Genomic DNA, 13,435 nt, shown 5'->3' on the forward strand with positions numbered 1-13,435 from the left:
TTTCTTATTACCAACAAAATTTCACAAGAGATGCGTACATCACCTCTCTCCCCCTTAAAATGCGTTTAATGGTGGTGCATTGTTCGCCTGATTTCCTCAGGTTTTGTTTCGAACTCTTTCGCATTATTATTATTATTATCAATATATGTCATGTTATGAAATCATTTTGTCAACGTTCGGTTGTTTAATCTCACTTTGTCCAGCAAGATCGATACGACATTAATGGTAAAACAGGATATCACAGCTAGTTGTTTTACGCGAAAATGAAATTGAAGTCAGCACAAAGACATGTTTTTTTGTTTCTAACTTGCTTTCGCTGGTGCACAGTGGGTCAATGGAAAAAAATTTGATTCCATGATCGTTATATAATGGAGAAATCAGTGGAGGAGCATTGGGAGAAAAATTATAATTCGATAACTAAAATTAATTTTTTTCTAAGATGATTATCCCCTTCAGGTGATATAATAAAGGTCCTGCTCGCATTTTCACTCAATGTGGTTGTAATTTGATATTTTGAAATCTTAGTGAAGAGAAAAAATTCTTGCAAAATATTTCTCTGTTGCTCAAAACTTTGAAATAGCTAGGATACAACAGTATCCCTATCAATTCTGCATATTTTGATGGATAAACGGTCAAGCCTTATATAAATTCACAACAACATAAGCTTCATGTAATAGTTCTGTCTGACCTTATTTCTTTTTTGGCTACTTCACTTGTGATATTTTTACTCGAATCCAATCAATATTTTTGAAATCGGTGATGTTAAAAATAAGGATTTTTACCAGAAAATTTTTAAGTCACAGTGCATCGTCATCTCTAACGGCAAACTGCGACAAGCTAGAAAAAACCAAACAATTTAAATTTGTAATTATCAATGATCGGCACAAAACTTACCACCTGATCGTTGCTACAATTTCGCATTCGATTTATTTTTGCCGCCTCTTTTTTGGTGTGTTGACAATCTGCTAAAAAAAAGAGACACCACCACCACCATAATTGCCATAAAAGTGTACACACAACCCGGTATGACAGCTTCAACCGATGCGCTGCAGCGTTGTGCGGTGTTGCATTTCCGTTACCATTTTGGAAATTATCACACAAAAAACTTAATCGAAAATAGATGCTGAGAGAAAAACCATACCAAGAAATATTTTTTAGTGGTGGAATCCATCAATACCCTACAATTCTAAATATCTTATGTTAAAAGGATCTTACTTAGAGATCAAGGAAAACTTCCTCTAGAGGTGTTGCGAGACTATGCATACCGACTAAGAAAATAATTTTTTTTACCCTACACCACATAATGGTAAGGGTATTATGTTTTTTTGCATTTGTTTGTAACAAAGGAAGGAAACTAGATAGACCGATAGTTACCTTTGAGGAATCACTTTCTGAGTCGATTTATGCATGCCAGTCCGTCCGTCCATCTGACCATGTATTTTTGTGAATAAAATGCAGGTCGCATTTATTATCCGCTTGAAATGAAATTTTCCTAACAACATTTGTTTGGCCCAAGGACGAACCCTATTTAAATTGGTGAAAATCTGTTCAAATTTAGATACAACTCCCATATGTATCTTCAACCGATTTCGGGTTAATTTTGCACCAAAAGGCCAATATCAGTCCAAATGACCTGAATTTTTAACATCTGACCGCATTCAGCCTAGAATCAAGTAAATCGAATTTGGTGAAAATCGGTTCTTTCCAGCTATAGCTCCCATATATATGTTTTATCCGATTTGGTGGTTAAGTTCCTCACATGGGTAAAATACACTACACAGCAATAATATTTGGTATCCGATTTGGTATCAGATACAGCCCAGAAATATTTCTGCCAAATTTTTATCAAGATCGGTTCAGATTTGGATATAGCTCCCATATATATCTTCAACTGATTTTGGGTTAATTGTGCACCAAATGACCAATATCTGTCAATGTCCGACCGAATGCAGTTCAGAAACAAGTACATCAAATATGGTGAAAATCGGTTCAGATATAGCTATAGCTCCCACATATATGTTGTTGTTCACTCCACAACAATGATGTTTGGTACCAAATATCTGTAGAGCTCGGAAATAAATTTGCCAGATTTTATCGACATCGGATATTCCTCCCATATATATCCTTAATCCCATTTCAGGTTTTATGTGCAAATACTGGCTAATATCGGCCCAAATGGAGTGGATTTCGGGGCTCACGTTTCCATTCCGATATATATTTTTAATATAATCCTCCTCGAAGTGTTCTTTATAGCAATGTTATGTGGTATAAAAGATAAAAATGTCTCCGATAAGCTTTGTGAAAATCAAATAAGAATGGGATATGCCATAATTTTTACATTTTTTTTTTTTAAATTTTATTGAATGAAAATAAAAATGTTGGAAATAGCATCAAATTTTAGAATAAGTTTAGATTTGTTCAAATTGGTCACCTTTGGAACGAATTATGGCCTTAAAACGGCCAATGAAACCGTCACACGCTGCCCGAATGTTGCTCTGCGATATTTTGGCCCGTTCCCGGCGAAGCGCTTGCTTGAGGTGACCGACACTTTGGTTTTTGTTTTAGTGCCAACCTTGCTTTGCAAAATACTTCAGACACAATAGTCCAACGGATTGGTATCCGGAGATTTTGGTGCAATTGTGTGCTGGAAATGAACACAGGACCTTCATTTTGTAACCATTCTTGGTCAGCTGACCTCTTTGACAAGTAAACACGATCCTTTTGTTTGTTTACAAACTGCTGGACAACGAATGATTTCTCATCGGAGAAAACCAAATTCAGTAGTTTACCACTTTCGGCCAAGTCAAGCGAAGCAACTCTTTATCTCTTTTTAGTCTATTTTCTTTCCCCTGCGGTGTAAGTTCTTGCACTTTTTGGAATTTCAATGGCTTTACCCCGAGCTCATTTTTCAATATTTGCCGAATGGAATATTGCGATATGCTCAGCTCACGAGCTATTTTTCGGCACCTGCGACGCGGGTTTCGAACAAGTCGCTTTTTTATTTTCGAACCATTTCTGCTAATGTTGGTGTTTTCTTCCGTCCACTTCCTTGACGCCGGGCTACGCTACCAGTATCACGGTAACGAGCGATGGTACGAGACACAAAAGATTTATTCACATTTAAATGCTGGAGTGATCTAACGCTGGAGTGGTTTTCTAGCCAAATATAAAGAAATTACACTCTAACGCTTGAATTCCATGACGAATATTTTTGTTTCTGGAAAATTCTCACCAAAATGCATTTGTGCGTTTGTAAATAATATAATGAGCTGTCACTGGAATAATATTAACAGCTGTCGGACGAGTGTCTTAGAAATGCAGCAGTCTGATTTTTTTTTCATCTCACCCTGTATATGTTTCATCCGATTTGGACTCCACAACAATGATATTTGGTACCACATATCTTATAGAGCTCGGAAATACCTTTGCCAAATTTTATTGAGATCACCTCAGATTTGGATATAGCTCCCATGTATATTCTTAATCCGGTTTCAAGTTTATTGTGCAAATAATGGCCCAAGAGGAGTGAAATTCGGGGCTAACGTTTCCATTCCGATATTTATTTTTCATATAATCCTTCTTGAAGTTATATCATGGTATTTAGTTATTTGAAATAAAAGATTTAAATGTTTTCGTCAAGTTTGGTGAAAATTGATTCAGATATGCCTTCCATATATTAGTTCCCTCTGAAACCAAATTGTATCTGCTCTAAAGTCAAAAGTTGATAGGTGGCATGAACTACTTCAAATAAATTCTTTTGTTATGGGAACTCTATTAAATATGGATGGTGTTGTAGTAGCCGACTTTTGACTTTTCCTTACTGGTTGAAATCTGCAATATTGCCGGAGACACCATATATACCTAAAATCAACGGATTCGAAGGAATTTTAATCCGAAAATTTCAAAACATTTAAGAGGGGGGAATTGTCTCCATGTGGGTTACTTTGTGATGTAAACTTGCAAAACGCCGATACACGTGTCTTATTTTTATTGCTCTACTTTCATGATCTGCTGAATTTCATTGTGTTACAATCGATTGATCCACACAAAAATGCTATATCCTCTCCTGGTAGTGATCCTGGCCATAAAAATGTAATGAAAGTAAAGTTGTTATGTGTCAATTACCATTGCATGGCATAAATGTGACCACAATCTGTAAGTATGTATGTGTGTGTTTGTATTACTGTGCACATTTTTTTGCTCACAAAATTGTTCATATTTACGAAACAAAATTCACTTTTAAGTTACAGCAAACAGTCTGCAAAAGAAAATTATGCGTAAAACTGGCTCCACCATCCATACCCACGATTTCAGGTTATCTTTGGCAAAAATTATAATAATGCATTTTCTGGCCAAAGATGATAATGACGATGATGATTATTATCTTCCAGGCAAATAAAAAAACAATCAACGAAATGTTTGGACACAAATGTTGACAAACATGTTGCACGATGGCACACAACATCAAACATTTTGTGTTGTACTGCATGTGTGTTTGGTGAACTAGGTTGTGTTTATGGTTCGATGAGGTTTGTTTTCGTAATAATGATGTTCACGTGCCTTCTGCAGTTGGTTTGATAAAAATATTTCCATTTCAACATTCAATCAAGTTCTTTGCATTGTGGTGCATTTTGTGTGTCGCACATATTTTTTGGGAAAGGTCATGGTGGCTTGTAAAAAGTGTTATATACAGTGGATCACAATAATTTTAGACTAATATGAGGGATTTACTGACTGGCTAATTCATTAACTCCTAGAGGAAACGGGCGAAGCTGGAATCTTTAAATTTTGAATTGTGGTCAACATAGGGGCGAATATTGTGAGTCTTTTATTATTCAAAATTTTGACCCGTTTGTGGGGGAGGTACCAGAAGGTGTGGACTGATGTATTCCATCTTCATACCAAAACTTGAGTTAATAAAAATATTGTGATTTGTGTGATTTGGAGGCAATCGGACTCCTACATCGCATTTTATAAGAGTTATAATTATTCTAAATTTTGACCCGTTGTATGGGAGGTGGGTCGATATCTATAATCTTCACAGTATATAGCAATGTGCAGAATTTGAAGACAATCCGACCCTTGTTTTACATTTTACAATTATTCAAAATTTTGACCCCTTGTAGGGGAGGTACTTAATGGAGTGGGCTGCATCTGACCTAGCCCTGATTGGGATTTTCAAGGTTGGCATAAAATTGAATGATTTTTTCTTTTTCTATGGGGTGAACTATATTCTCTGAAATGGTACTAAATGAGGTATTTGGGTAAGGGATTAAATTGGATGCCTAAAATTTGACATTAGGATTACCTTTTCTGCGGTTTGGTTGCAACATGACGGGTGATTTGGATTCGTACCAAAAAAGTACGTACGTACGTTCGTAGTACAAAAGTACAACTACATTTTTTGTGAAGAGAAGTAGATGGCAATTTGAAATTTTGTATTGGGGTCCCGTGGCTGGTAAGTTTGTGAGGTGGTTTTGGAAATGTGTACAACAAGTGCGCGAAAAGTGCTAAATAGTACTACATTTCGAACATTTTGGTATTGGGTGAACAGATAGAGCTGTTCATGTGTAGCCTGGACATATGACGGTGAGTTTTGAAATGTGTACTAAAATTGTACGAAAGGCACTAAATAGTACTCAATTTCGCATTTGGGGAAAGAATAGAGCTGAAATTTGATATTGATGTCACTGTTGATCTGGATCTGGAATTGAGATATGGAAGTGATTTTGAAAATTGGTACTATAATTGTACGAAAAGTACTAAATTTGGTATTAGATGAAGGAATAGAGGGGAAATTCTGAAATTTGGTATAGATGGTGCCTGTGGTTGAGATATAGAGCTGGTTATGGAAATGTGTTCTATAATTGTACGGAAAGTACTAAATAGTACGAAATTGTGTATTGGGCGAAGGGATAGAGCTGGATTCCCGCAATTTGATATTGAGGTATTTGTTGGCATCTGGAATTGTACGAAAATTATTAAATAGTATTATATTTAGTATTGTGTGAAGGTGTAGAGCTGAAATGCCGAATCTTGATTCTGTGGTCTCTGTTGATATCTAGGATTAAGATAGCGAGGTGGTTTAGGAAATGCGTACTAAATTTATTCTAAATTGAGTCTTGGGTGAAGGGGTAGAGCTGAAATCCCATAATTTAATATTGTGGTTTCTGTTGGTATCTTCAATATTTAACTCAGTTTTTACTTATATCCTCCTCGGTAGACTTAAAAATGAAAGATTTTGAAGACTTTGTGGTGCAAACGGTAAACATTTTCCTATTATTCTTTCCGAAAAGGATAATCTTCAGAAATACAGAGTAAGATAAAAAAACTGCAACTAAATTTATTGAATGAAAGCAAAAAATTTCGGAAATAGCATCAAATTTTAGAATAAGTTTAGATTTCTTCGAATTGGTCATCTTTGACACGAATTATGGCCTTCAAACGGCCAATGAAACCGTCACACGCTGCCCGAATTTTGCTCTGTGGTATTTTGGTCCATTCCAGGCGAAGCGCTTGCTTGAAGTGACCGACACTTTGGTATTTTTTAGTGTCAACCTTGCTTTCCAAAATACTCCACACACAATAGTCCAACGGATTGGAATCCGTAGATTTTGGTGGCCATTGAGCTCTGGAAATGAAGCGAGAAACCTCATTTTGTAACCATTCTTGGGTGACGCGTGCTGAGTGCGATGGTTCTGAGTCCTGTTAGAATGTCAAAGGTCTGCGTCCAAAATGTTTGCATGCCCAAGGCTTTAATATACCTTACAGAATATTTTCGCGATAAAATTCGGCATTTATTCTGATGCCACGGTCGTTTAATACGAGCGGAGAGCGACCATCGGCTGTTATTACAGCCCACATCATCACAATGGCCGGCGCTTGAGTTCTGGTGGCCAACCGAAGGTGCACATTTTCAGCTGACCTCTGTGGCAAGTAAACGCGATAATTTTGTTTGTTTAAAAAGTGCTGTACAACGAATGTTTTCTCATCGGAGAAAACCAAATTCGGCGGTTCACCACTTTCGGCCAAGCGAAGCAATTCTTTAGCTCTTTTGAGTCTATTTTCTTTCTGTTGAGGTATAAGTTCTTGCACTTTTTGGCATTTCAATGGCTTTACTCCGAGCTCATTTTTAAATATTTGCCGAATGGAATATTGCGATATGTTCAGCTCACGAGCCATTTTTCAAGTCGCTTCTTTACTTTTCGAACCACTTCTGCTGATGTTGCTCTTTTCTTCCGACCACTTCGCTGACGTCGGGCTAGCTACCAGTATCACGGTAATAAGCGATGGTATGAGACACAAAAGATTTATTCACATTTAAATGCTGGAGTGCTCTGACGATAGCCACTTGTAGTTTTCCAGCCAAATAAAAAGAAATGACACTATCACGCTTGAATTCCATCGCGAAAAACTATTTTTCTGGATAATTCTCACCAAAATGCTTTTGTTAGTTTGTAAACAATATAATGAGCTGTCAATGGAATAATTTTAACAGGTGTCGGACGAGTAGCTTAGAAATAACAGCAGTCTGAAGTTATTGCAGTTTTTTTATCTCACTCTGTATATAAAACCTTAAAAATCTGAAAAGTACGATATATGAAGTACGATATATGAAATTTTGATTTAATAATTTTGCCAAACTAAAAAAAAAATAGCATTTTGGGTACTAAAAAGGCCTAACACGAATTGTTGCAACGAAACCTCAAATTTTCAGGCGGACTTTTAGTTTATGAAGTCGCGTGTACTTGCTAGTTTGAAATAAAAAACTAATACTTCTTTTTACATTGTAAAATAAGGCACATGTTTCTGCTATACTACGTTCATCATAAATAGATACTTCGATGGTAATATTTATTTCAGTATTTCTATTTTCTGATTTGTATAACACTTATCCCCCACTGTTAATTGGTTCAAACCTCGTTGTTCGAACATTCAACATTATACAATATTCCAGTATGAACACATACAATTTGTTTGCTCGACAGCCAATAACAAACTTCGCGCCATACAATCCGTCCATCCGCCTGCATGGACAACAAACCAAAAGTAAACAACAAACCAATTCAAGCAACCATTTTTCATTTTTGCATTTTCAAATACCATTCAGACTTTGAGACATACGGACGTCAAACAGGTAGCGCGCAATGTGAATAAAAGAAAATAACAAAAGAAGAAACAAAAATAAACGTAACAAAAAAAAAACTAGTTAACGCATATTAAAAAAATAACTCAATGCAATATGTAAATAGAAAACACGGAAATAGAAATAAAGCAACGTTTAAAAATAGAAAAATAAAGAATTAAAAATAACGCATAATCAGAGAATCATTTTATATGTTATGATGTGAAATTTTATGAAGAAATATTAAATCTTCTTCTTGGAAAAAAAATATTTCACATATGTACAGCAAAAAGCAAAAATATAAAAAATCAAAAACACCAACAACAAAGTGCAATATATATTCTGGTACAAAGTGTATTTGTGTATAAATGTGAGTTTTTTGTTTAAAAGAGTGAATAAAAATTTAAATGGCTGCTGTTCATGAGATATATATGTCATTTATGTGAAAAGAAAAACATACTCTACGGCAAAATTTAAATACAGAGCGAGCTCAATTAATGCTATCTTGGAATACAAATAACCAGCACTGGAAGAAGTTTTAAAATATTTAAGGATTTGGGAAAAACTGACCATAAATTCGCATTTTTTTGAGATCTATTCCAGTCATAAATTTTAGTAATCAAAACGCACAATTTGTTCAGTTTGACAGAATTTTTTAATCAAAACTCCATACATGGTACTAAATTAACAAACATTCGAGGTTTTCCATGTTTTTTCCTTTTTCGAAAAGAATAATAGGAACATTTTTACATTTGATGCCGAAAAGTCTTCAAAATCGATCATTTTGAAGTATGCCGAGGAGTATATTAGTAAAAACCATTGCACAATGGATCCACATGCAATTTTTCTGTCAAAAACTATTTCAATGTCTCCCCATATGCAGAGCATAGAAACCAACATTGACCTCAATATCAAATTTAAGGATTTCACCTCTATCCCTTCACCCAATACCAAATTTTGTATCATTTAGTACTCCAAAACCACCTCCATATTTTAATTCCAGATACCAGCAGATAGCTCAATATCAAATTTTGGGCTTCCTGCTCTATCCATTCAACAAATACCAATTTAGTACCACTTAGTTTTTCGTACAATAATGGGACCAACATGGACCTCAATATCAAATTTAGTAACATTAAGTAAACGTAACCTAAACAATCGACATATCTTCTATCTCAGACACCAACAGTGACCTCAATATCAAATTTCAGGATTTCAGCTCTGTAAATTCCCCCATTCCATAATTTAGTACCATTTAGCTCAATTATTGTACACATTTCTAATGCCAGTTCCTTTTCTCAACCACGGCCACCAACAGTGAGATTCATATCAATTTTTTGAATTTCAACTCTATTCCTTCACTCAATACCTAATTTAGTACTATTTACTACTTTTTGTACAATTATAGTACAGATATTCAAAACCACCTCCATATCTCAATGTCAGATATTAACAGAGATCTGAATATGAAATTTCGGCATTTCAGCTTCATTTCTTCAGCCAATATCAAATTTAGTACCATTTAGTACTTGACGTACACATTTCCGACATCATCTCCATATTTAAATCTCAGATATTAACAGAGATCTAATTATGAAATTTTGGGATTTTAGCTCTATTTCTTCAAATTTAGTACCACTTAGTACTTTTTGAACAATTATAGTACACATTTTTAAAATCACCTCTATATTTCAACCCTTGTACCAACAGAGACCTCAATATAAAATTTCGGGATTCCAGCCTTATTGCTTCACCAAATACAAAATTTAGTACCATTTAGTACTTTTCGAACATAAATAGGTTGTATTTCTAAATCAACGCTAAATCTCAAATCCAGAGAGCATAATATCAAATTTGAGGTATCCAGCACTATCCCATCACCCATTACTGAATTTTGTACCATTTAGTACTTTTCGTGCCATTATGGTACACATTTCCGAAACCACCTCCAAATGTCCAGGCTACACATGATGAGCAACCCTAATACCAAATTTCAGATTTCAAGAACAATCTATTCACCCAATACTAAATTGTATATATAGTACTATTTAGTAATTTTCGTGCGCTTGTAGCACACATTTTCAAAACCATATCTTTATCACAAATCTATCACCAACAGGGACCCTAATACAAAACTTCAAAATTTCTGCTTCAGCCGTTTACCCTATACATAGTGCTCCAATTTTTGTACCATTTAGTACGGTTGGCACATTTAGTACATATTTTCAAAACCACCATTATATATCAAAATTACTTTGCAAGCATGACTCTCATACCAAATTTCAAGTTTTTAGCTCCGTCCATTCACATTTAATGCCATTTTAGAACTTTGCGTAACCTTAAAGTTCGAATTTCCGAAACCCCTTTTTGGTACATCTATCCTTCACTCTAGCAGTCACTCTCATTCCAAATTTCAGAACTCTAGCTCATTTCGTTTGACCAATACAAGATATTTAATTTTTAGTACATTTTAGTACTTTTCCTACCCTTTTTGTAGAAATTTCCGAAAACTCTTTGGTACATTTATCCTTCACTCTAGCAGTCACTCTCATTCCAAATTTCAGAATTCTTCATTCATTCCGTTTGTCCGATACAGAATATTTAATTTTTATTACATTTTCATTTTTTTTTAATTTTATTTTATTAATTATTTAATTATTATTTTATTTAATTTTTATTACGTATCCTTTTATCACACGCCTACCCACCAAAACTGGCCTTCATGTAGAATTTCAAGATTCTAACTACAACCGTTTCGTCTGAGTGTTGATTCTCAGTCAGTCAGTTATTTGACTACTCTTTCGTATAAAACGATTGCATTAATTGAGCTCGTACTGTTTGTATTGTTTTGAAAAGTAAATATAATTTAAATTAAAAAAAAAAAATTTCCAACAGTTCAAATAATCATGCAGTGAATCTTTTTAATGGTCCATCATAAAACAAACAAGCCGGCTCATTGGATATAAATCACAACAACAACAGCAGCAACAAATTTTAGATACAAAAAATTTCGAAATATCATAAAACTGAACACTTTTTTCGTTTATTTGGAAAAAAGTGCCAAAATTCAGTTTATTTTTCCTGCTCATACTGTAGCTCTTAAAAACGGAAACAACAAGTTTTGGCAAAAATTTTTGAAATACAAAATAAAAAATTTTGCATTAAAACGAAACGAAAAAAAAAAAATAACAACGAAGAGGCCTCCCCCCAACAAAAAAGAGATCAAAACAAGTATTGAGAGATTGTGATATATACAAAAAAGTTAAATTAAAAATAAATTAAAATTTCCATTTAAATTTGTGTGTGTATGTGTGATTGCGTCAATTACTTGGAAATTTTATGAGGCTGAGTTTTGAACTGGTATTAATTTTCAAGAATTGAATTTTATGTGGTACCAATGCAAAAAAAGTGATTTAAAAACCTGTTTTGAAATTTATAACACTACTATCAAATAAGAGTTATAAAAAAATTAAATTGAAAAAAAAAAACAAACTCAAAATTGTGATTGGTTTAATAAAAATTAAAATACAATTGTCGAAATAATCAGCTTTACTACTTTGAGATAAAATTTAAAAAAAAGTAAAAATAACTTAAAAAATAGATATCTATTCCAAAAACAAATTATTCAAATGAAAAGTATTACTAAAATTACTAAAGAAATCTAAAGGAAAATTTTCAATATTCTCAATTGGAGCAAAACAGACAGAAATAAATTATGCATGCCACAACAAAATTCAAAGAAAACTGAATGCATATTCTCAATATTAAAGTGAAAATTAAATAGAGCCGAACATTGTAAAAACAAAAAACAGAAAAAATAGCAAGAATTAAAAAAGAAAACAATAACAAAAACCATCAAAAGTATTGCAAATAGCCAATTGCCAAAGCAAACTTCGTTCATTATTAAATTTTGCTAAATGCCGGCCACAACGCAATGCAGGTTTGAGGCCTCTGCAGTTAATTTGTCTTAATTAACACACATTGGAAACAGAAACAAAATACCAGCAGCTCCATCTACCATTACCACCTGTATATGCAGTGGCAACAACACCCACCACATTGTATGTTGGACCCTTTTGCCACAAAAGCACAGACACATACACACAGAAACATACATCAACAACGTCATCAACAAACATCAGCAACAACACCATCATCATCGTCTCATCAACGTTTTTGTGTTAATGTTTTAATTTATTTCAACTCAATTTTTGTTGAAGTGTTTATTTAAACAACGCCACACCACACCATACCACAAAGAGCAACAACAACACCAACAACCAAGAAATACCACCCAGCTAATGAAAAACTTGTTAATTGTTGCAAATATTTTATTATCATCATCATCATCATGTATCTAATACAGGTGAGAATTTATTTTCATTTTTCTTTATTTTACATTTCTTCTTTGTCTTCTTCTCTTTGTATTTATATTTTCTTATTTATATTTAGTTAAGGTTATTTGTTGTTTTTTTCTTCACAATTTGTTGTTGTCCACCAGCGTTGTCTCATCACCACCAGCCAATCCAACATTTTTAACACCTTTAGGTTTGTTTTCTATTTTCTTAAGCAGTTTTGTTTTTGTTTGCTTTTCTTTGAGTCCAATGTCTTGAGGAAAACCAAACAAACACACACACACTCACCTTAAACATTTGGTTTTGGTTTTCATGCGTTGGGGTCACTGTGTCTTCAGGGCAGACATGTGAGCGACCCAAAACCACCTCGCATTACAACCAAAAGAAATTAATTTCTAGTTATTTTTTTAGCAAGAAACAGGTGAAAATTTGCCAGAAAACGGGAGCATAGGGCTATTTCATACATTAGAATATAGCGGGGGTCAAGTAGAGAAAATAAGATGAAAGAAAACTTTTGGTAATGGTGAAACCCCTTTTTGCATGAGGAAAAGGCCATTTCTCCTCCCTCTTATCTCATTTTCGAATAATGGATTAATTTCGCCACCAGTAACTACTAAAAAACCGCAGCCAATCCTCTTATTTTAACATTGGAAGAAGAAGAATAAGAAGTAGGCACTTAACCTCCTACCCTTAAGAGCCAAAACAATAGTTGTTATGGTCTTTGGAACATAAAACACTTCATTTTTATACCTTCCACCATTGGGCTGTTTCATACATACTGATTATTACATATATAGGGTAAGCAATAACCGTGAAATCGGGCAAAGAAGTATATCGAAGGGGTATATAAAATTCTGAACCCATCTCGATAAAATTTGACAGAGGAATTTTCGGGCAGTATTTGATGTCTGGTGTTAAATATCATTGTTGTAGAGGTCATATTACGCATGTGAGG

The 13,435-nt window shown here is 34.2% G+C and overlaps 1 protein-coding gene across 2 annotated transcripts in view; it reads left to right on the plus strand.

Annotated features, from left to right (window-relative positions):
* Positions 1-13,435, plus strand: part of LOC101901736 (uncharacterized) — a 167,323-nt gene that overhangs the window by 62,636 nt on the left and 91,252 nt on the right. The window contains exons 1-2 of one of the 2 annotated variants that reach the window (XM_059122606.1): positions 8,002-8,495; positions 11,021-12,491. The exons of the other annotated variant lie outside the window; for it this stretch is intronic. Coding sequence (XP_058978589.1) covers positions 12,477-12,491 — 15 coding nt within the window. The 5' untranslated portion in view covers positions 8,002-8,495; positions 11,021-12,476. Of the gene's footprint in view, positions 1-8,001; positions 8,496-11,020; positions 12,492-13,435 lie in introns of those variants that run through there. 2 annotated transcript variants of the gene reach the window in all.

The sequence above is a fragment of the Musca domestica genome, unplaced genomic scaffold (genome assembly GCF_030504385.1).
Source record: "Musca domestica strain aabys unplaced genomic scaffold, Musca_domestica.polishedcontigs.V.1.1 206, whole genome shotgun sequence".
In the NCBI taxonomy this organism is placed as follows: Eukaryota; Metazoa; Arthropoda; class Insecta; order Diptera; family Muscidae; genus Musca; species Musca domestica.